This window comes from Zymoseptoria tritici, chromosome 3, assembly GCF_000219625.1.
Source record: "Zymoseptoria tritici IPO323 chromosome 3, whole genome shotgun sequence".
Taxonomy (NCBI): Eukaryota; Fungi; Ascomycota; class Dothideomycetes; order Mycosphaerellales; family Mycosphaerellaceae; genus Zymoseptoria; species Zymoseptoria tritici.
In genome coordinates this window covers 2,281,186-2,300,465 of record NC_018216.1, presented here as the reverse complement: position 1 = coordinate 2,300,465, position 19,280 = coordinate 2,281,186, and the positions used below count along the sequence as shown (strand labels likewise).

Genomic DNA, 19,280 nt, shown 5'->3' with positions numbered 1-19,280 from the left:
GGATGGCTGTCGAGAGTTGTCCATTGTGTTGGAGCAGGGCGTGGTTACTACTTGATTTTGCCTTCGGAGTAATGAGACTGGGCTTTAGAGGCGTTCACCGCCATTATCGATCCTTACGAGTATTTGACAACCAAAACAATGCGTTGATGCACGCCTTCCGACTGCTGGCAAGTTTGAGGCCACGCTCCATGTTCTTGAATGTGAGGCTCAGAGGTTCGTTTCGATTTTGCCGGCTTCAGTCCCAACGTGTAGTCCCAGCGTCTCCAAATCCGCAGTCCAAGCCAGACATCAAGAATGTCAATCGCATGAATCCGTTCATTGTATTGTGGTGGGCGTATTTCAGTCACCTCCCACCCACAGCCGCATACCCTCCCCTACCTCCACCAGACGCAGCCCCTGCACCCTCTTTCGCAATCTTCCATCGTTCCCACACTGGTTTCAACAACGCCCAACCCAGCAATCCTCCCGTAGCCAAAATGAAGCCATACACCACCGCCTGATCTTTATACGAATCCCTCTGAAAACAAGTCGCCGCTACATCTTCCTCTTTCGCGTCCGCGCAGATAGGGAGATTGTAAGACAAGCAGAAGGACTTGTTGCAATCGGCGCAGGTTTTGGGATGGAGGGTTGGTGTCTTTGGAGGGTCATCGGCGTCGGCGCGGAGGGTGAGGGGCAGACCGGGGTTGGGAGGAGGCGCGGTGGGTGGAGCGGGCGTGTTGGGCCCGAGGAGGGGGATTATGGTGCTGTTAGTGAAGCAGGTGCATTTGCAGAAGGAGGTGGGTTCTGGTGAAGATGACTTAGAGGGGAGTGAGTATTGGACAGAGTGACATTGGATTGCTTACTGGCTGCGAGGGAGAGGGAGAGGAAGGAGAGGAAGATGAGGACGGCGCGGAGATGGCGGTTCATTGTTGCGGTGTAGTAGACTGATTATATCATTTCCATCGCTTGTCGCTAGGTATTGTGCTTGGTGGTTGTGCTCGATGTCGGACTCGTACTTCGTTCAATGTCAATGATGTACCGCCGAGTCCATTCACATGTGGAGACGGGGTTCCCTCAGGGCAGCTCCTCCGGGCCGCCCAGCCCGACGATCAGCAGAAGATTAATTCCGACGATCCACCAACCTCCATCCTTTGAGTACCCTACACGCTCTTCACAATGCTTCGATAAGACCATGGAAGCTCCAGCTCGCGTTCGTCTGCACATCACTCCTTTCAACCCGTCACTTCTGGATCGCTACGTCCCGGACTCGCTCAAACCGCAAGCTTCGAATATCTCCTTCCACACTGTTGAGACTTTTCCGGAACGGGGCTTCGGCTACGTCGAATTGCCAACGACAGAAGCACAGAAATTGAAGGCGAAGCTCAACGGGATGACGTTGAAGGGAGCGAAAGTGAAGATCGAAGAGGCGAGGCCGGAGAAGAAAAGAAAGAGTAGCGAGGCGATAGACGGCGAGGATGTAGAGGAGGAGAAACCGAGGAAGAAGTCGAAGAAGGACAAGACGGAGAAGAAGGAAAAGAAAAAGGAGAAGCCGAAGAGGACTGAAAAGGTGCTTACAGGATATGTCTTGGACGAGGGAAGGCATGTGAAGAGGGGATGGGCCGAGGAGACTGGCAAGAGCAAGACAGGGAAGAAGGAGAAGGAAGGGAAGAAGTTGAAATTTAAGACTTCGGTGGATGAGAACAAGATGGTCGTTGATGAGCCTAAAGAGAAGAAGGACAAGAAAGAAAAGAAAGAGAAGAAGGAAAAGTCGAAGCACGGACACAAGAAGGAGGTCGTGGTTACGGAGTTTGCGAAGAGCACGAAATTGAACTTTCCGAACGTCAAAGGCGAGACGAAGGACTTGACGTATGAAGAAGGGCAAGGATGGGTAGACAAGGAGGGCAACGTGGTGGAAGCTGAACCGTCGTCGAAGAAGAGGAAGCGAAGCAAGGTCGCCAAAGAGCCCAAGCCAGTTCCAGTGGAAGACGCAGCTCCAGCCGCAGATTCACGTGCCGAGATGGAGAATGAGGAAACTCGCGACCTCTCGCCCAATGGCGATATTGCTTCCTCCGACTTCTCACCATCCGAAGCCTCCACCGTAATATCATCCGATGAATCCAGCGACGTGGACGAAGAGACCACCCGACATCTTGATCAAGCCACATCGAACGCTCTCGCCAACACCGGCTCGACAGAACTGCCAGCCACAGCTCTCGGCTCCGTCAGCGAAATGATCCAAACTCCACCACCAGCTGAGGACCAATCTCAGAAAGAAGTCCACCCACTCGAAGCCCTCTTCAAGCGCGCTCCACCTACCGCGAGCTCTTCCAACGAGCCCACAGCTCAAACCGAGTCATTCGGCTTCTTCGGCAACACGGCTGATGATTCCTCCGAAGACGAAGCGGAGAACATGCGAATTGATATCCCCGCGGCGAACACTCTGTCAGCCCTACAAACCGCCCCACAAACGCCTCACACGAAACGAGATCTAGAATGGAGAAGTATACGATCCGCGGCGCCGACGCCGGATACAGCTGCGATTGGCAAAAGATTCGAGTTCCCTCCTACGATTAATGGCTACGATGACGAGGAAGCGGAAGAGGAGGCGCAGGCGGACGACGGAGAGGGCAACGCGACGGTCGGAGCGGAGGACAAGAAGAACGCTGGCAGAGAAGGCGAGAGTGAGTTCCGACAGTGGTTCTATCAAAATCGAGGAGATTTGAATCGAGCATGGAAGAAGAGACGCAAGGAGGAGAGGAAGGTCGAGAGACAAAGGGAGAATCGGCGGGTGGGAAGGAAAATGGCTTGAAGTACATTTGACCATACCGACAGAGTACAGGCAAGAAGCAGAAATCCAAAACCCTACGATGTATGCGTTGCTACACGCCATTTCCCAAGCCACAACCACCGTCCCATCTCTCACACAAATCCAGCCACATCACAACATATGTATCACTCACAACTTCACCCCGGCCCGGTCCTTCTCCTTCGCCTCCAGCACCTTCCCCCAAGCCATCTCCGCAAACACCCCTCTCTCCCCGCCATACTTCTGCGCCTGTCCACTACTCGCCTGCCTCATCGCGTACCTCGCCGCAATCCCCTGGAAAATAATACTATCCCTAAACAGCGCAAACGCCGTCGCCCACGCGACATCCTTCTCACTCACCGTGAAACCCACATCGGACTGATACCAGGCTATACACTCTTCCTTGGTCGGTAGTCCCGGATGAGAAGCAGCCGTCGACTGGGGATGATCTGCGGGCAGGAAAGCTTCGTCGGCGTGAACCCGCGGCCAGGAAGGGGTGGATGTGGAGATGGTCCAGGGTTGGATGAGATTGGTGAGGTCGGCGAGGGGATGTCCGATTGTGGCCATTTCCCAGTCGAGGATGCCGATTACGCGGGGTTCGGTGGGATGGAAGACGAGATTGTCGATTTTGAAGTCGCCGTGGAAGAGGACGCCGCGATCTTTGGGTTGGGTGGCGGGTTGGGAGAAGTAGGAGAGGAAATCCTGAAAGTGAGGGAGTTGACCGACGGGGATCCCCGTGTCGACGTCCTTTGCGGAAGCTTGGGACTCCGCGAGGGAAGTGAAGGTTTTGATTTGTCGGGAGTAGAAACCTGACGGACGACCAAAGTTCTCCAACCCGACGGACTTGATGTCGACGCGGTGGAGTTTGGCGAGGGTACGGATGGCGTCGCGCCACATTTCTCGACGATCGGAAGCGGAGATGTCGTCACCGGGAATGGCGGCGTTGGAGATGAAGCGGCCGTCGAGGAAGGACATGATGTAGAAGGGAGTGCCGAGGATGGAGTCGTCTTCGCAGAGGGCGTAGGCGGTGGGGACGGGGACGTCGGTGGAGGCGAGGGCGTGGATGACTTGGTATTCGCGGTCGACGCGGTGGGCTGTTTTGGAGAGCAGTTTTCCTGGAGGTTTCTTGCGGAGGACGTATCGCTTCGCGGTGGAGTCGGTGATTTGGTAGGTTGGGTTGGATTGGCCGAAGCCGAACTGAGAGGTGCTTGTTAGGAGTGAAGGAGACAAGGAACGGGGAAAGTCTACTGACCTGCTTCAACTCGATCGGAGTCTTGATCTCGGGCACGTTGTCGTTGATGTACTTTTCCAACTTGGCCTGGTCGATCGGTTGACGGACCTCGCCTGCCATGTTGGCGGAGATGGAGTGATAAGATTCTACCAAATGAACAGCGACGTGAATCAAGCGATCAAAATGACAGTCCCATATGATACAGCAACTCGGAATATGTATGCAAGATGGTGTCAAGGTATCTCTCTAGACGTCTCTTCGATTTTTACAACGGATGCGGTCGAACAGTGATCGACTTCCCGAGGCAATAGCGGAGGCAGGTCCGTTATATCTCTTTGACCCTTCCCGCCCTCCGTTCCTCCTCTTCCATTCTTTCCCGATCCGAGCAATGCTCCGACTTCTCCTCACTTTCCATTGTCCATCCCCGGGCCATTGGCGTGTCGCATACATCCTGTCAGCGAGTGAGAGAACTGCTTATTGTGCAATATCTGGTACTGTATACTCCGACTCGCGACACTCTGTGTCTGAGTACTACCAACGGTCAAGCAACACAACCTCTTGTTGTCCTCTCATCTTCTCCTCCACCAAGATAGCAAGGTCTTCTCTCCCTCCTTTCCCTCCGCCTTCTCATATCTGTAATCACTCCCCCACAACAATGTCATCCCCAACCCTCCACCCCTCCTTCCACCGCCTCCCCCTCTGGGTCCGCGAGAACCTCTCCCCCAAAGCCCTCTCCCTCCTCACCCGCGTCTGGACCTGGGTCGAGGAAGAATGCATCCCCGCCGAACACATCTACAAAGCCCAACTCGCCGAGCCAGGTAAACAATGGCAGCATCCACCGATCATGTTGGAGTTGAGGGAACGGGCGAAGCGGGAAGGGTTGTGGAATCTGTTCTTGCCGAAGCACTTTGGGGAGTTGAGTCCCGGGTTGACGAATTTGGAGTATGCTACTATGGCGGAGGTTATGGGGAGGTGTTATTGGGCGGCGCAGGTGAGTCTTGAGTCTAGTTGATGTCCTAGCCCGTTGCGACTCCCCCTGGATGGTTGAAGCTGTTGGGACGTTCGGTTGACGCTGGACTGAATGTTGCAGACGATGAATTGCCATGCGCCTGACACTGGTAACATGGAACTATTGGCCAAGTACGCATCCTCAGAGCAAAAGGAGAAATACCTCATGCCTCTTCTACGTGGCGAGACCTTCTCCTCGTATAGCATGACAGAGCCGGATGTTGCGGCCTCTGATGCCACCAACATTGCCTGTCGCATCACACCAGATCCTGACGACCCAGACTACCTCCTCATCAACGGGAGGAAGCTCTACGGTACCGTAGCAAACAACAAAGATCTAGGCTTCTACATCCTCATGGGCTGCAGCGATCCCGAGAACCCAGATCCATGGAAACGACACACTACGGTGATCGTACCAAAAGGAACACCAGGCCAGCACTTCGTTCGGAATTTGACCGTAGATCATCCTCTCGTCCCTCTCTCCACCTCCCCTTCTAATCTCAAACCAGATCATGGGCTACCCCATGCCGCCCGAAGGCCACGGCGAATTCATCTACACCGACGCCCGCATCCCGCGCTCTAACATCATCCTCGGCCCCGGCCGCGCCTTTGAAATCGCCCAAGGCCGTCTCGGACCCGGTCGAATCCACCACTGCATGCGACTCATCGGCGCCACCGAACGCGCCTACGAACTCGCCTTGATCCGCGCCACCGACACCCGCTTCACCCCTCGCGGCAAAACTCTCGCTTCCTTCGACTCCAACCTCGAACGCCTGGCGGACATGCGCATGACCCTCGACTCATTGCGGCAAGTGGTCATGAACGCCGCCCACACAATGGACGTGCAGGGTAACAAAGCGGGGACGTATGCTATCGCACAGAGTAAAGTCTTGGTTCCGAGGGGTTGCGCGAAGATCATCGATGAGTGTATGCAGATGTATGGCGGGCAGGGACTCACGCAGCATACGGTGTTGCCGGAGATGTGGACGTATGCCAGGTTTGTGAGGGTTGCGGATGGACCGGATGCGGCGCATCGGCATCAGGTGGGGAGGGGGGAGGTGAAGGGTGTTGAGGAGCGGAGGGAGAGGGTTAGGGGGTTATGAGAGGAGGGGAGCGGAGTTGGGGAGGAAGTGGGGGGTTGAGATGGAGGGGTTTGCGGGGGTGGATTTGGTGGATGAGAGGGAGGAGGGGGTGAAGGCGAAGTTGTGAAGGAAAATCGTAGTAGAGGTCTTTGAGCCAGTCGCCTCATCTGATCTCCTTCAGCCAGGGTGGGAAGCTGATGCACCGCCTCACACAAAAACGTCGTCAGCTCATCAGTCTTGCTAGCACCTTCCACGGGCAGTACAGTTATTCGTCTGCCTGGAGAAATACCTTGCTCTATTCACCTCTGCTCTGCATTTTAGCCAAGCTTCTCGCTATCGCATAGACGGGAGTTCACCTGATGATCAATGCAACGTGGCTAGTGTCGCACGTGAAAGGAAAAAGGTGGCGTGGCTCAGCGTCAGCCTTCCATTCGAAATTGGAAGAGTTGGCGTGGATGACGTCTCCCGCACAATTCACGCAGCAAGAGCCAGGGCATTCAACGCACAAACACCGCAACTGACCAACGTATAAGAGACATCCTTCTTTCTCGTCTCTTGCTTCAACAAACACAAACATCCTCCACACTCTTCAACAATACTCTTCAAGACAACACCACCACACAAAACACATCACCTCCACCATCATCATCATGTCCACCGTCCAAGTCAAGGGCATCAGCTCTCAAACGTACGTGTCCCCACCACCCCGCCATCACACCCCCACCCCAACCCTCACCGACCAAACACTGACTTCAACACCACACAGCTCCGAGAAGGAGATCAAGGACTTCTTCAGCTTCTGCGGCAAGATCCAGTCCCTCTCCGTCAAACCCGATGGCTCTTCGCAATCCGCCAGCGTGACCTTTGAGAAGGAGACCGCCGCTAAGACCGCCCTCCTCCTCGACAACACCCAGCTCGGACCTTCCCAAGTCGAGGTCACCTCCGACTCTTCCTCCACCTCCTCCAACACCTCCACCTCCGGCAAGCCCATCTCACAATCCGCCTCCGAGACAGCGCAATCCGCCGCCGACACCGCCAAGTCCGCCGCCGCCGATGCCAAAGACAAAGCCACCGACCTCAAAGACGCCGCCGCCAATGAGATCGCTCAAGAGGACAAGCCCCGCGCTCGCGTCGCCGCCGAGATGCTCGCCCACGGCTACGTCATCTCCGACCAGGCCATCCAAAAGGCCCTCGCGCTCGACCAGCAACACGGCGTGAGCAAGCAATTCACCACCGCCCTGCAAAACTTCGACGCCAAATACCACGTCACCGAGAAAGCCCAGCAGGTCGACCAGAAATACGACGTCACCGGCAAGGGCATGCAGGCGTGGGCCGGCTTGACCTCATACTTTGAAAAGGCGGCCGAGACCCCGACCGGACAGAAGCTCCGTTCGTTCTACGAGCAGGGCTCCAAGCAGGTACTCGACGTCCACAACGAGGCCAAGCACCTCGCGTCCATGAAGCAGGGCAAGTTCGAGAAGCACCCCGTGCCAGGCAAGGAGGGCCGCACCGAGTGCGCGTGCAAGGCCAACACGGGTAAGTGCTCGTGTGCGCCCGGAGAATGTGCTTGCTCTAGCTGCGCAAAGAACCCCGACTCCGGCGCCAAGACGAGCGATGTCACCCCCGAGCAGGCCGAGATGGAGAAGGTGACCATCGGAGGTCAGGAGAAGACCAAGTGCAACTGCGGCGGTAACGAGGGCAAGTGTCCTTGTGAGGCTGGCAAGTGCGCTTGTGCCAGCTGCCCCAAGTCGTCGTAGGTGTTGAGAGATGTCGGAGTCGAATGGCGTTGGCGGTATGGAGTATGAATCATGATGAATTGTATGAGTAGCATGTTTTCAGAGGGAGGATGGAAGAGCGATGAGAGAGGAAAAGGTCGTCGATGATGTATCGCGTACCGGTGCTTTGCTAGCGATTAGTCTGTTATGAGACCATGGATGAGAATGAAAGATTGAGCTTCTACTTGCCCTGCGACATTCCCTCGCCTCTTGGTGCCGAGCTGCCATGCCATGCTGTGCTCTCTGTCCTTCATCTTGATATGTCGTGGTGTGAAGGCGTAGATTATGGCATAGCCGCGACCGCAAGAGACGGTAAAGAATGGATTGGAACAACGTGAGAGATCGAAAGGGAAAAGAGTGAGAGTGCAGGCACAGCGTGAGGTGGCCTATGTACTATTTGATCTAGCATGCATGTCATTTTGAGCAAGTTTCCCATCACGTCTTTTGCTGTCCGGTCCCGTCCATCACAGTTCCCCTTGTTCGTCATCTGATGTGCCGGTTCCGAGGAATTGCCTGTCCTGTGAGAGAGTGTGACATGTGATGCCATCCTCCAGCGTCCTATTCATTCTTCTCCGTACAAATGTGAGATACTTTTGCGCTTCTGTCTCTCTACTTGCTCAAGGGGTCTTACTATTGCTTTTGTGTCGGGCTGGCAGAGTCTGGATGTATGGATGAGGGGGAAGATGGATTGGAAATCAGCGGTGACGATGAGGAGGAGGGAGTGGGGCTCGACTCGAAGCGAAGTCGCTCGCAATGGTTTCGCTTCAATCCACCTTGAAACCTCCCTCCGACTTCTCATCGCTGCACCGGACTGAGCAGAGACATTGAATTGACGGACGACATACCACGAAGACGGACATTCACGTTGCGTTTATACGAAGCTGAGATACAGACACCGGGATTCGAGTCGAAGAACGGAAGAAGAGGGAGAGAAAGAGCAGTGGCATCCAGTTGTTGATATCTGAGGAGCACGAATAGGCAGAGCACCTCAGGAGAAGGGGTACCTTATTCGAGAAGCAGTGGTACGGCAGCGAGGTAGGGCGTTTTGCTTGGGGAAAGGACTGCGCGGTTGAGTTCAAAAAAAGTGGGAGGTTACACAGCTGGCAAAGAAGAGCAATCGCCTGGAGACGCAGCTGTGTAACGGGCGAAGGTGACGGAGATCAAGCCAACAACCGCAGTGAACGGATAGAAGGGACACCGATTTCAAACGTACAGAGAAATTCAGCACATTTGGACGGACCACTCGAACCAGCACAGCACAGAAATCCAACCGCCAAAATGACCATCCCACCCTTCGAAGCCACCTTCGCGACGCCCCTGCACTGCGACTCCTGCGTGCAAGATGTCAAGAAATCCCTCTCCCACCTCCCCGACATCCACTCCTTCGAAGCGTCCCTCGAAAACCAACAGTTCTCTCTCTTCTCCTCCCTCCCTCCCAGCAAAGTCATCACCACCCTCGCCTCCGCCGGACGCACCGCCATCCTTCGCGGCAGCGGAGACTCTGATTCCTCCGCTGCGGTAGCGATTCTGGAAGACCATTCACAACCTGTTGGGGAAGCGGTGAAGGGTCTGGTGAGGTTGGTGGAGGTGAGGGAGGGGTTGGTTGTTGTTGATGTTGGAGTCAAGGGATTACCGAGAGTGGAAGCTGAAGATGGAAAAGAGAGGGTTTTGTCTGTGACGGTGAGGGCGGCGGGAGATATTTCGCGAGGGGCAGGGAGTGTCGGTGGGGTGTGGAGGGAGGAGGGGAAAGAGAGAGGTGTGCTGGGTTCAGTGAATGTTTCTGCTTCAGGAGAAGGGACGGCGTTCTTCGAGGTGGAGGGACTGAGGGTGTGGGAGATTATTGGCAGGGGATTGGTGGTTTGTCCGCAGGGGAGGGAAGAAGATGAGGAGCTACTGAGCAGTAATGGACAAGGCAGAGGAGATGTGTTGGTTGGCGTGGTGGCTCGGAGTGCGGGTGCGTGGGGCAACGATAAGGTGGTGTGTAGTTGTAGTGGGAAGACGGTGTGGGAGGAGAGGGAGGAGATGGTCGGGAAGGGGATGTTGTGAGACCCCTAACCAGAGGGCGAGACATGAGGGACAAACACTGCGCGGTTTGCTCGTCCACATCGAGAAATTCACCAAAAATTCATATTGCCGTCAATTCCTACAACTTTGTCGCACAACGCTGGATTGACACATCGTCGAACCGACGACAGCCAACAAGAAATGATCGCCATCTACAATGGCTCGCTCCGAACGCTTCTCCGCCAAAAGCGCATCTTACCGCTCTTTCCACGCGCTCAAGTGTCTCGGTCAATTACTGCGCTCGTCCCATATTTACATAAGAACAAGATCCAGGACGACCTTTACCGCGCCCAGATCCAAAGCCCGAGGAGGCCTTACGGCTTTGACTTCCAATCTTACGGTGCCGTCACTTCACGATGGCTACCTGCCAAGTACGCTGAGCAAGATCAATTTCATGATGTCTAGGATATGACGGTCATCACCTGGAACATCGACTACAAGAGCGCAGGAGCAACGTGCAGAGCTACAGCTATATTGAGCCATTTGGAGGCCGCATGTAGCGACACACCACTCAACGCCATGATCACGCTGCGGAAAGTTGGCCATGAGGCGCTCGACACCATCCTGAAGAGCACTTGGGTGCGGGAACACTTCAAGGTCTCGAATATCCAGCCACCGCCGGCTTAGCTTATGGAGTGGAGCGTCAAATCCAGAACTCGCATTACGAACGCCCGGTTTACAAGGCTCTACCACTCGGAAGACCCACTCTCGAAGACATCCTGGTCGATGAACCGGGCCAGCAGCTCGGATTCACCGCAACTATGATTGAGATGGCCTCCACGCGTTCTATCCATGTCATGTTAATCTCCGCCGATGTGCCAATTCAGCGCAGCTTTCGGATTCCGTTAGCGAGAGGCAATGACGGCTTGGTGGCAGACTTCTGCTCATTGGGGTCCAGTCATGAAGACGATGTCGTACGAGTGTGCACAACCGATCTGTATGACGTGTCCAGGGTCGTAGGACGAAGAGGGTCGAAGCAAGATTGTGACTCGGAAGTGATTCTCGCTTTGTGTGAACGTGGTTCGTCAGTGGGCTATAACATTGTTGGGAGTATCGTCACCGGCGATACAGACCCACACGCCGTCCACGAACCCAAGAGACCGAGCACCAACGCAGATGAGACGTATCTACGAGATGTATGGCTAGATGGACCACCGGAAGTGATCCCCAAATTCAAGCCGGGCCAGCGAGACTTCTCGGACGGACTGGCTCGTGGAAATACTTGGGGATATCAGCACAGTTTCAAGAAAAGGAACGGTAGGCGCGCGGAAAGGATTTTGAGCGCAGGAGCATGGAAGGCTGTCCGTCTGTGCGAAGGCGAGCAGTTGACGAGAGGGCTGAGAAGACTAGGCGTTGGCGCGAAGACGGAGGTGAAGGCATTCAAGTACGTCAGTACAGAGGAGTTTTATGGACCTGGAGGAATGCACAGCATGAAATCGGTGGTACCGCAAGTCTCGTTTCGTGACAAAGACTAGCTTGAGCGACCCGGTGCTATCTGGTCTACGAGCGACCACTGGATCAGCGAGCATTTTGGTCTACTGGCGAAGTTCAAAACGACATCGACTTAGCAGATCGCTCCCGACATTCTCCGAGCTTCTACTTCTTATGATAAGACACCTTCTCAAACACGCCCATCTCCGACTTCTTCAGCCCCGACATGATTTTCTTCGTCCACTCGCTCTCCCCCAACTTCGCCATTTCCGCAGCTGGGAAGGTCTCTCCATCGATGTAGTGCTAGCCAACCACGTCAGCCCGAACCTCATGTAGCATGCCAAAAAGAAATCATACCAAGGTCAAAAACTTCGGCGGCTCCAATGGACTCGTCGCTCCTTCCATCGGGAACGCTGCGAGAAGCTCGTAGCGCTCACTTCGTCGCCAACCCGGGACCGTGGCGCAGTCGGAGAGGTGTTCTTGGCGGTAGAAGTTGTCGAAATCTTGGTCGTCGGCTGGAGTCATGGCCGCGACGACGAGGAAGTCGGATTGGCCTTCAAGGGGAGGTGGTGGTTAGTAAAAGCCCTCGAGGTGGAGAGAAGAGAAGGTGAGACTTACCTGGCTTTGCGTTCTCCGGCGCGAAGAGCTGCGTGCATTTGTAGGACCTCACGTCCAATGAAGCTATTTCCGACAAATTCCCACTGCTGGGGAGGTCGTCGTAGTGAGTTGGAATGGCTGCGAGACATCGATCAGTCTACCACTTTTCGTCGCTGAATCGGGATCTCAAGTAAAGTCACTCACTCCCCATCTCTGCCGTGTTCAAAAATCCCGTATCTTTCAACGGATAGAACACCAGCACGGGACGTTCAAAGGTCGGATCCTGCGCCTGCCAGATGTAGGCCTCTTCGACGCCGGAGGTTTTCAAGACGTCTGGGACGTGAGAGTCTCCGTACCATTTGAGGTAGTCGTCTTGAGAGATCAAGTCTGGCTTGATGACCTTGGAGCCGACGTAGCTGTGATGTCGTAGCGTTAGTTTACGGTCGAAGGATGGAAGGAGGAGTGGAGGTGAATATGTACAGCAAACCAGGAGATGTGCCTTGCGGTTGTTTGTCCATTGTGAAATGGGATTGATGGTGGTAAGTGTGTAGATTGAATTGCAGTGCAGCAAGAAGAATACGTGGTGAAAGGGTTGCCTTTGCAAGGTAAGCTTACTTCTAAGAGCGCAGAGCTACCAAGCTATACGACTGACTCTAAGGTATCTTTCCTGTAGGCTGACGTCGCGTTGGACCCTTGCTGCATTCCGATGACTGCCGAGCGTTCAGAGCACGCTGTGCTTAGAAAACAGAGAAGGTCAGAAACTGTTGCCCAACAGGCATACCGCTGTCATTGCAAGGTCTAGGTTATCGATTGTGAGACCCATCAAAATCAGCCCCGTCCAATCATGTCCAGAAGGTTCCGCTGGACAAGCAACAAGTTTAAGCTCACGCCAGATCGTCAAGTCAATGTGCCCATAAGGTAGGGAGAGTTGCCTGCAAGACACTTAATTCTTACATGGAATGGGATGGCGGAGACTTTGAACTGTCGGAATGCCCCGGGACGATTGGGACGTTGAGAATTAGAAGGGAGCCAAGGATTCAGCCTCCGATGGAGAGGTGAGAGCAACAAGCGACTCGTCAACGAACAGTAGGAGGAAATGCAAAGGAAACAAACCAAATGACGCACGCAATCGGGAACAGTCGATCGCCTATACCCTGACACTTCTCTCATATTTTCGATAATCTCCCCGCCGCCCATCTCGCACCGCCATCCACCGCGATATCCTCGCCGTTGACGTACGAACTCGCCTTCGAGCATAGGAACAGCATCACTCCTGCAATGTCGTTCGGCTCGCCCAGTCTCTGCCTGGGATTCGCCCGGCTCAACTCGTCCACGCCTCCTAGATTCTCGATGAGACCATTTGCCAGCTTGGAAGGGAAGAATCCAGGAGCGACAGTGTTGACGGTGATATTTCTCGGTCCGAGTTCCATCGCTAGGTTCCTCGCGAGATGATGCGCTGCGGCTTTGGAGGCGGAGTACATGATCGTTCCGTTGTCGCCGACGTGGGCGACATTCGTACCGGCAACGGAGGAGACGATGATAATTCTCGACGGGTCCGATGGCTGGCCAGCAGCGACTAGCATAGGACAGAACAATCTCGCCAGATTGAAGACGCCGCGAACATTCAAGTCCAACACCTTCTGGCTTGACCAGTCTGGTGTCGGCTCGAATGGTCCTCCCCACGTCGCTCCGGCATTGGCAATCAAAATGTCGAGGACGGGAGAATGCTTCTGAACTTCTGTGACAAGACGTTTGATGTCTTCTTCTTGGGCTACATTCGCTGGAATCCCAATGGCTTGTCCGGGAAGATTCTTGCTGCGGGCGAGTTCATTGAGACGGCGAACGGCCTGGTCGATGCCTTGCTCACCGCCGGCCTTGCGCGCGCTAATGAAGAGTGTCTTGGCGCCGGCGAGGAGGAGCGCAGTGGCTGTGTGTAGGCCGAGTCCTCTCGATCCTGAGGTAACATTAGCGTGTGGAGTTGTAGACTGGCTACGAGCTTGACGAACTGACCTCCCGTGATGAGTGCTACTTTGCCCTCGACTGAGAAGAAGCCGTTGATGTTGATGTCGGACATTGTGTGAGTGGCTTCGTTCGCCGATAGACTCTGATACAGTCCGTTCGTTGTAGCATGTTGGGTGATACCACTTGATCCTGGGTCGTTGTAAGAAGGTGGAGTCGACCGGACTGAGTCAACTGCTTTAACCGACCCAGCCGATCGCTCCTCCTTTCCATCACGTGACTTGTGCAAAATGACTGGAGTTGATCCTGGAGCGGGTAAGCTTCCTCCCCTCGACATCACCGCGCCGTGTTCATCGACTACACGTACTCTGACATTCTGCGACATCGGTATTCAGACTGTCGCGAGGCTTATTATTACGACTCACCGCTCTCGACCTGCCATGAATGCCGCGGCACGCCGCCGCATTTGCAGCTGCGACGGAAGAATCGCTATCCAAGGTCTGCTCTCAGCTGAGCAAGCCCTGAGCAGCCATAGCCTTGGCACAAGCCTCTGCACTCCTCAGTGGTGGCGGCATGCAGGATATAGCTCCGGCTCGCGCTAAACCACCACATCAGCTCGTTCCATCGCTGGCTAGAACATTCATCCACTGCCCTAATGGGGAAGGAGATGAAGTTCAGCTGGCGGCAAGACCTTCTCAGCCAGCCACAGTTCAGGGTCACGGCCCAAGAAGCCACATGTCCGCCTTTTCCATTGCTCCTGGCGCGTCGCAGTGTTGAGCATGGAGCTGACAGAAGGCGGATTTACATACGAATCGATGTAGGTCAAGGTGAGGAAAGGACGCATTGTTCGCGAAAGACTCAGCCAGAACGCGTAGAGCTTGCCACGGCGACTCGCAACCATGGCATTTTCCGGAGCCTGTCTGATGCGAAGCTGAGCTTAAGATTTGAAGAATCACGCCACCTTTCTCCGCGCTTGAGAAGTTGAGGAGACGGCCTATAACCCGTCCTGCAGCTGGACAGCAGAGCTAAAAACCGTGAGTTTGTAGATTGCTGCAACAGCGCTACGGAAGCAAAAGTTCGAATTTTGAGCCTAGGTCCTCGCTTGATCGCAGTCGGCGTGGCGCTCCCTGTGTCGTGATAATGCTGCTGTTTCGCACCCCAGCGCGAGAAGTCTCCTTCTCTACGATCATACGCACTCTGATTCGACACTTTGACACGAACTGGTGCGCCGACTGTCCTCTGTTTGAGAACGACCAGCCATGAGGACGCCACTATTCTCCTTGTGGACCCTGGGGTCCTTGATCTCAAGTGTCTTTGCGAGCCCACCTCATTCCGAAGACAGACAAGCAGTACAATGCTACAACAATCGTCAGACTCAGATCGCTGGTCGGCGCTGTGTTCAAGTCTGCAAGACCGACTTTCCGCAGTACGACTTCCAATTACTCCACGCGCCGGACTTGAATACATGCATGAAAGCATGCGCCTGGAACAAGAAGTGCGAGTTTGCCTCCTACGACCGTAGCTCCAAGAACTGCTACCTCAAGAGCAGTCGGGCACAGAAGAACAAGAGAAAGTGTGCATGGACGGACTCCGTTATATGTCAGCCCGCTCCATCCAAGGCGGTCACCACGACGACCGCGAGACGTAGCACAAGCACAACTACTACATGTCCCACGACGACTTCGAGGACAACTGCTCGCACCACGACCCGGTCAACGACTGCTTCGTCTACAACGCGGGCGATTCCGACGACTGTTACCTCGACCTCCACTCGAACCACGGTGCGGACGACCACTGTATCGTCAACGCCCCGAACTACTTCGACAACCTCCGCGCTGACGACGACGTCAACTACACTTTCCACTGCAACTACCGCAACTTGCCGCACCGACAGCGGCCAGTGTCAATCTGACCTCGATTGTTGCGGCGGATTCAAGTGTCGAGATGGGTCTTGTTCTGGCTGCTTAGGCGCGGGAAGCAGTTGCGAATCGGGGGACGATTGCTGTGTCGGGTTTTGTTCTAGCCAGTGTCCTGGGCCTGACCCTGCTGCTGCTGTCACAAGAACTAGCAGCTCAACCAGTACGACCACAACGAGCGTTGTGTCGACGCCTTCTCCTATTTCCTCGTCCAATCCCGTCGAGAACGTGCCATCCTCTGGGCGTTCCTTCACTCTCAACGCATTCAGCAATAACGGCGTCGACATTGGCTCTGGCGCAATCTCCGGTCAAAGCTCCCCGCGAGAGTTCACTTTCAACCCACAAAATGTCGCCTCGAGCTTGAAGATGGATTCCTCAAATCGCTTGGTCGATGAGGGCAGTGGCTTGATCGCGAATGTGCAAACCACATTCAGTCGAAAGAGAGCGAACCCAAGCGTGTCACAAATTTTCTTCTCCTCGTTGCAGACGATAGCATCAAGCAACGCTGCAGCATGCGTTTGCGAGGTCACCCGACAGCTTGGTGTCGATGTGTTCAGCTGCAGCTGCAACGGCCTCAAAGGTCTTGTGCTGGGTCCGAATGGCGAATTGGGCGTGGGAGAAGGCACAGGCTTTTCTGCATTTCAAGCACGCCCAGCGTTTCGCGAGACTTCGGCATCGACCGCTACCTCTATTACGAGTCCTTCTCAGCAGACGACGACTTCCAACGGAGCCAGCACATCCAATGTATCATCATCCACCAGCACCACTGCCGCTGCGAGGTCTTCTTCGTCCCCCTCTGCGGTCCTCACTGCCACCGGTTCCAGCTCCTCCACGACCTCCGCGGACGCTGTGGGAGCTGCTTCGCCCTCTTCCGCTACCTCTGGAGCATCTACAAGCACGACCTCTGCGGCGTCAGTCACCACCACCACGAATGCTCAAAGTAGTGCATCGACGTCCTCGAGTAGCACTAGCACCATCGAGAATGTAGAGACGACAACAACCATGTCGCAGAATGCTGGTGACGTCGTTCCGTCATGGACCGGCTCTGTAACGACCAGTAGCGCGACTCAAGACAGCGGTGTCATCTCGTCCCTGACAACGACCGGCAATGTGAATCAAGACAGCGGTAGCACTTCTTCCTTGACGACGTCCAGCAGCACGGGCGAGCCCGAGTCCACAGCAACAACCGAGGAATCAAGCACGACGTCTTCGACAGCTGCAGCGTCAGTCCCCTCCGCGCCCACCACGCAGCCTCCGACGACGACGCCTTTCGATCCCTTGCCTGATTTCGATCCGTTGGCTTGCGGCGGCGGCCTTAAGAACTGCGGAATCGACATTTGTATCTTCGGGAATTGCGAGAGTAGATGCAAAGACGTGAAAACAGATGGTAATAAGCCGCGTCCAGGAAGCTGCAGCAAACATTGCTAACCGTCATGTAGGACGCCACTGCGGCGCTTGCTACAATGATTGTGGCGAAGGGGAGTGTAGCAACGGCATTTGTGGGTGTCCTACCGCCGGCGACACTCTCTGCGGTGCTTCCCCGAAGCGGACCTGCTCTAGTCTCCAGACTGACAACAAGAACTGTGGTAAGTAACTGAAGTGCAGAAGGCCTCCAGTGTCCGAGACTGTCTTGGACGCCGGGCCTTCGTCCATTCCACACTGTCTACAACATCCGCTGACCTTATACGCGTTGCTTTGCAGGTAAATGTACGATCACTCCGACTGCTTTGTTTATCTTTTACGATGTGCTGACGATTAAATTACCCTGAGGTGGAAATGCGTGTACAGGTGGTCTAATCTGCCTGGGAGGATCCTGCGATCAATACTGCACACCGGGTTTGACGACCTTTTGTCCTAATATAGGCTGTCGAGACCTAAGGTCCTCCAACGACAGTTGTGGCTCTTGTGAGTGCCATCTGATCAGCTTGACACTGTGTGCAGCCTTGCTCTATCAAAGGAGATGCTGACGATTCATGCAGGCGGCAATACCTGCGGTGATGGCGGTACGTGCTCAAATGGTCAATGCCAATGCCCTGCTCCCGAGAGCAACTGTAGAGCGGGCGACAGCAATTACTGCGCTAAGCTTGACTACGAGCACGACAACTGCGGGACCTGGTACGTTACCCCCTCATCTGCTGTTCCCCATTCTTCGCCGGCGCGTTGGCTGACCATGGTCTCTGCCTTCAGCGGATTCAAGTGTCGAGACGACTCCAGGTGCCTTCTCGGCAATTGCTACAAATGCCCACCTGAAAAGCCAAGCTACTGCTCAGGTCCTGGAGCAGGTAAGTTGGCCAACACAGATCGCTGCCAGACTTCAACAGGCTGACCACACGTTCTAGGTGGATGCACAGACCTTCGTGATGATCGTAAGCTGTCACACTGCTTATGTGGTGAACATTACTTGCTAACACAACTCATAGGCAATAATTGCGGCAGCTGCGGCAATGTTGTTCCAGAAGACCTATATACTTACGAGAGACCACCCAGTCTCCGTGTTAGCTATTACTGCGACATGGGCAAGATAGGTTTGACGTTCCATTGAGGCGACTGAGAACTAATGCCTCTTGTCAATTTGTCGGTGACGACTTCTGAACTAGCTGCCAGCATAAATAGCACTAAACATCGAATTGACCATCCACCGCCGATCCTGCAAGACATGAAGGAGCTCTGCCTTGGAGAGGATCTACGACGGCGTTGAAATCCTTCCACGCTGCCGCCGCGGGTTTCGTCCTGTCCCACGCCTCAATCGCCCTCGACATTCTCCATCAGCAACATTCAGCAACTGACATACTCGAGCGGATGAGATGTGCTGGTCTCGAGGTTAATCCGGGCTCAGGGCGGTACTATCAAATCCTGCACTGCCATTCGGTGGCTCTGAAGCAGGCGGTGCTCCGCGAATTGCACGACAACTGTTCGTCCGTGGTTTCACTTTCTGCCCGTCCGCTTGCCTGTGGCCGACCTTCCCCACATCGTGCGATACCCGCCTTGAGGACGAAGATGGCCGAGTGCTGCCGCACGAGGCTGGCGAGCGAACCCGAGAGTAGGCAAAGAAGGCATCGAGCTGTGAGTATAGCTGCTGGGCATACATCGCTTGATGTTGAAGCTGGCCCTCTTGCAGGATATGACAAGAGAGGCTGATGTGTTCGGGCCCATACCCAGCTTCACAAGACTCCACGATACACAGCTCGAATATCCTGATGCGCCGCGCATTCACAACGCGCCATGGAGATCGCACATCCGATTTGACAAATCGTGCGAGCGAGAAAACTTGGCTCTCTTCGGCCGGTGTGAACAGCAGGAGTTGTGGTCGAAGTAGGAGTCTCGAGCTCTCCGGATATGCCTGGTCACCTCAAACGACTCGCCATCTCACTCTGCCCAAAGAACGTGAAGATATCTGAAACGGCGACGCCAGCGATTGCGATATCTCGAACA

General features: G+C 54.8%; 8 protein-coding genes across 8 annotated transcripts; 5 read left to right on the top strand and 3 right to left on the bottom strand.

Moving 5' to 3' along the window:
- On the bottom strand, positions 1 to 951 carry MYCGRDRAFT_56988 (uncharacterized protein; the record flags this gene model as incomplete). Its single annotated transcript, XM_003853889.1, has 2 exons — positions 1 to 783; positions 843 to 951. 2 exons carry the CDS (start codon positions 904 to 906, stop codon positions 344 to 346), a joined length of 504 nt encoding a protein of 167 aa, XP_003853937.1.
- A 220-nt stretch (positions 952 to 1,171) lies between these two features.
- On the top strand, positions 1,172 to 2,788 carry MYCGRDRAFT_85300 (uncharacterized protein; the record flags this gene model as incomplete). The annotated part of the gene is made up of 2 exons (XM_003854286.1): positions 1,172 to 1,988; positions 2,190 to 2,788. 2 exons carry the CDS (start codon positions 1,172 to 1,174, stop codon positions 2,786 to 2,788), a joined length of 1,416 nt encoding a protein of 471 aa, XP_003854334.1.
- Positions 2,789 to 2,935: 147 nt separating this feature from the next.
- Positions 2,936 to 4,136, bottom strand: MYCGRDRAFT_38862 (uncharacterized protein; the record flags this gene model as incomplete). Its single annotated transcript, XM_003853888.1, has 2 exons — positions 2,936 to 3,982; positions 4,038 to 4,136. The coding sequence occupies 2 exons, from the start codon at positions 4,134 to 4,136 to the stop codon at positions 2,936 to 2,938; spliced, it is 1,146 nt and encodes a 381-aa protein (XP_003853936.1).
- Positions 4,137 to 4,671: 535 nt separating this feature from the next.
- MYCGRDRAFT_38075 (uncharacterized protein) lies at positions 4,672 to 6,127 on the top strand (the record flags this gene model as incomplete). Its single annotated transcript, XM_003854287.1, has 3 exons — positions 4,672 to 5,007; positions 5,107 to 5,481; positions 5,534 to 6,127. 3 exons carry the CDS (start codon positions 4,672 to 4,674, stop codon positions 6,125 to 6,127), a joined length of 1,305 nt encoding a protein of 434 aa, XP_003854335.1.
- Positions 6,128 to 6,679: 552 nt separating this feature from the next.
- Positions 6,680 to 7,588, top strand: MYCGRDRAFT_103818 (uncharacterized protein; the record flags this gene model as incomplete). The annotated part of the gene is made up of 2 exons (XM_003854288.1): positions 6,680 to 6,794; positions 6,873 to 7,588. Coding segments are annotated over 2 exons (753 nt in total), but the record flags the coding sequence as incomplete, so codon positions are not given.
- A 1,571-nt stretch (positions 7,589 to 9,159) lies between these two features.
- On the top strand, positions 9,160 to 9,927 carry MYCGRDRAFT_91870 (uncharacterized protein; the record flags this gene model as incomplete). The annotated part of the gene is made up of 1 exon (XM_003854289.1): positions 9,160 to 9,927. One exon carries the CDS (start codon positions 9,160 to 9,162, stop codon positions 9,925 to 9,927), a length of 768 nt encoding a protein of 255 aa, XP_003854337.1.
- Positions 9,928 to 13,139: 3,212 nt separating this feature from the next.
- MYCGRDRAFT_70086 (uncharacterized protein) lies at positions 13,140 to 14,110 on the bottom strand (the record flags this gene model as incomplete). Its single annotated transcript, XM_003853887.1, has 2 exons — positions 13,140 to 13,927; positions 13,984 to 14,110. The coding sequence occupies 2 exons, from the start codon at positions 14,045 to 14,047 to the stop codon at positions 13,140 to 13,142; spliced, it is 852 nt and encodes a 283-aa protein (XP_003853935.1).
- Positions 14,111 to 15,598: 1,488 nt separating this feature from the next.
- MYCGRDRAFT_91868 (uncharacterized protein) lies at positions 15,599 to 18,373 on the top strand (the record flags this gene model as incomplete). The annotated part of the gene is made up of 7 exons (XM_003854290.1): positions 15,599 to 15,834; positions 16,001 to 17,071; positions 17,712 to 17,753; positions 17,916 to 17,963; positions 18,103 to 18,130; positions 18,188 to 18,214; positions 18,269 to 18,373. The coding sequence occupies 7 exons, from the start codon at positions 15,599 to 15,601 to the stop codon at positions 18,371 to 18,373; spliced, it is 1,557 nt and encodes a 518-aa protein (XP_003854338.1).
- Between the last annotated feature and the right edge of the window lie 907 nt (positions 18,374 to 19,280).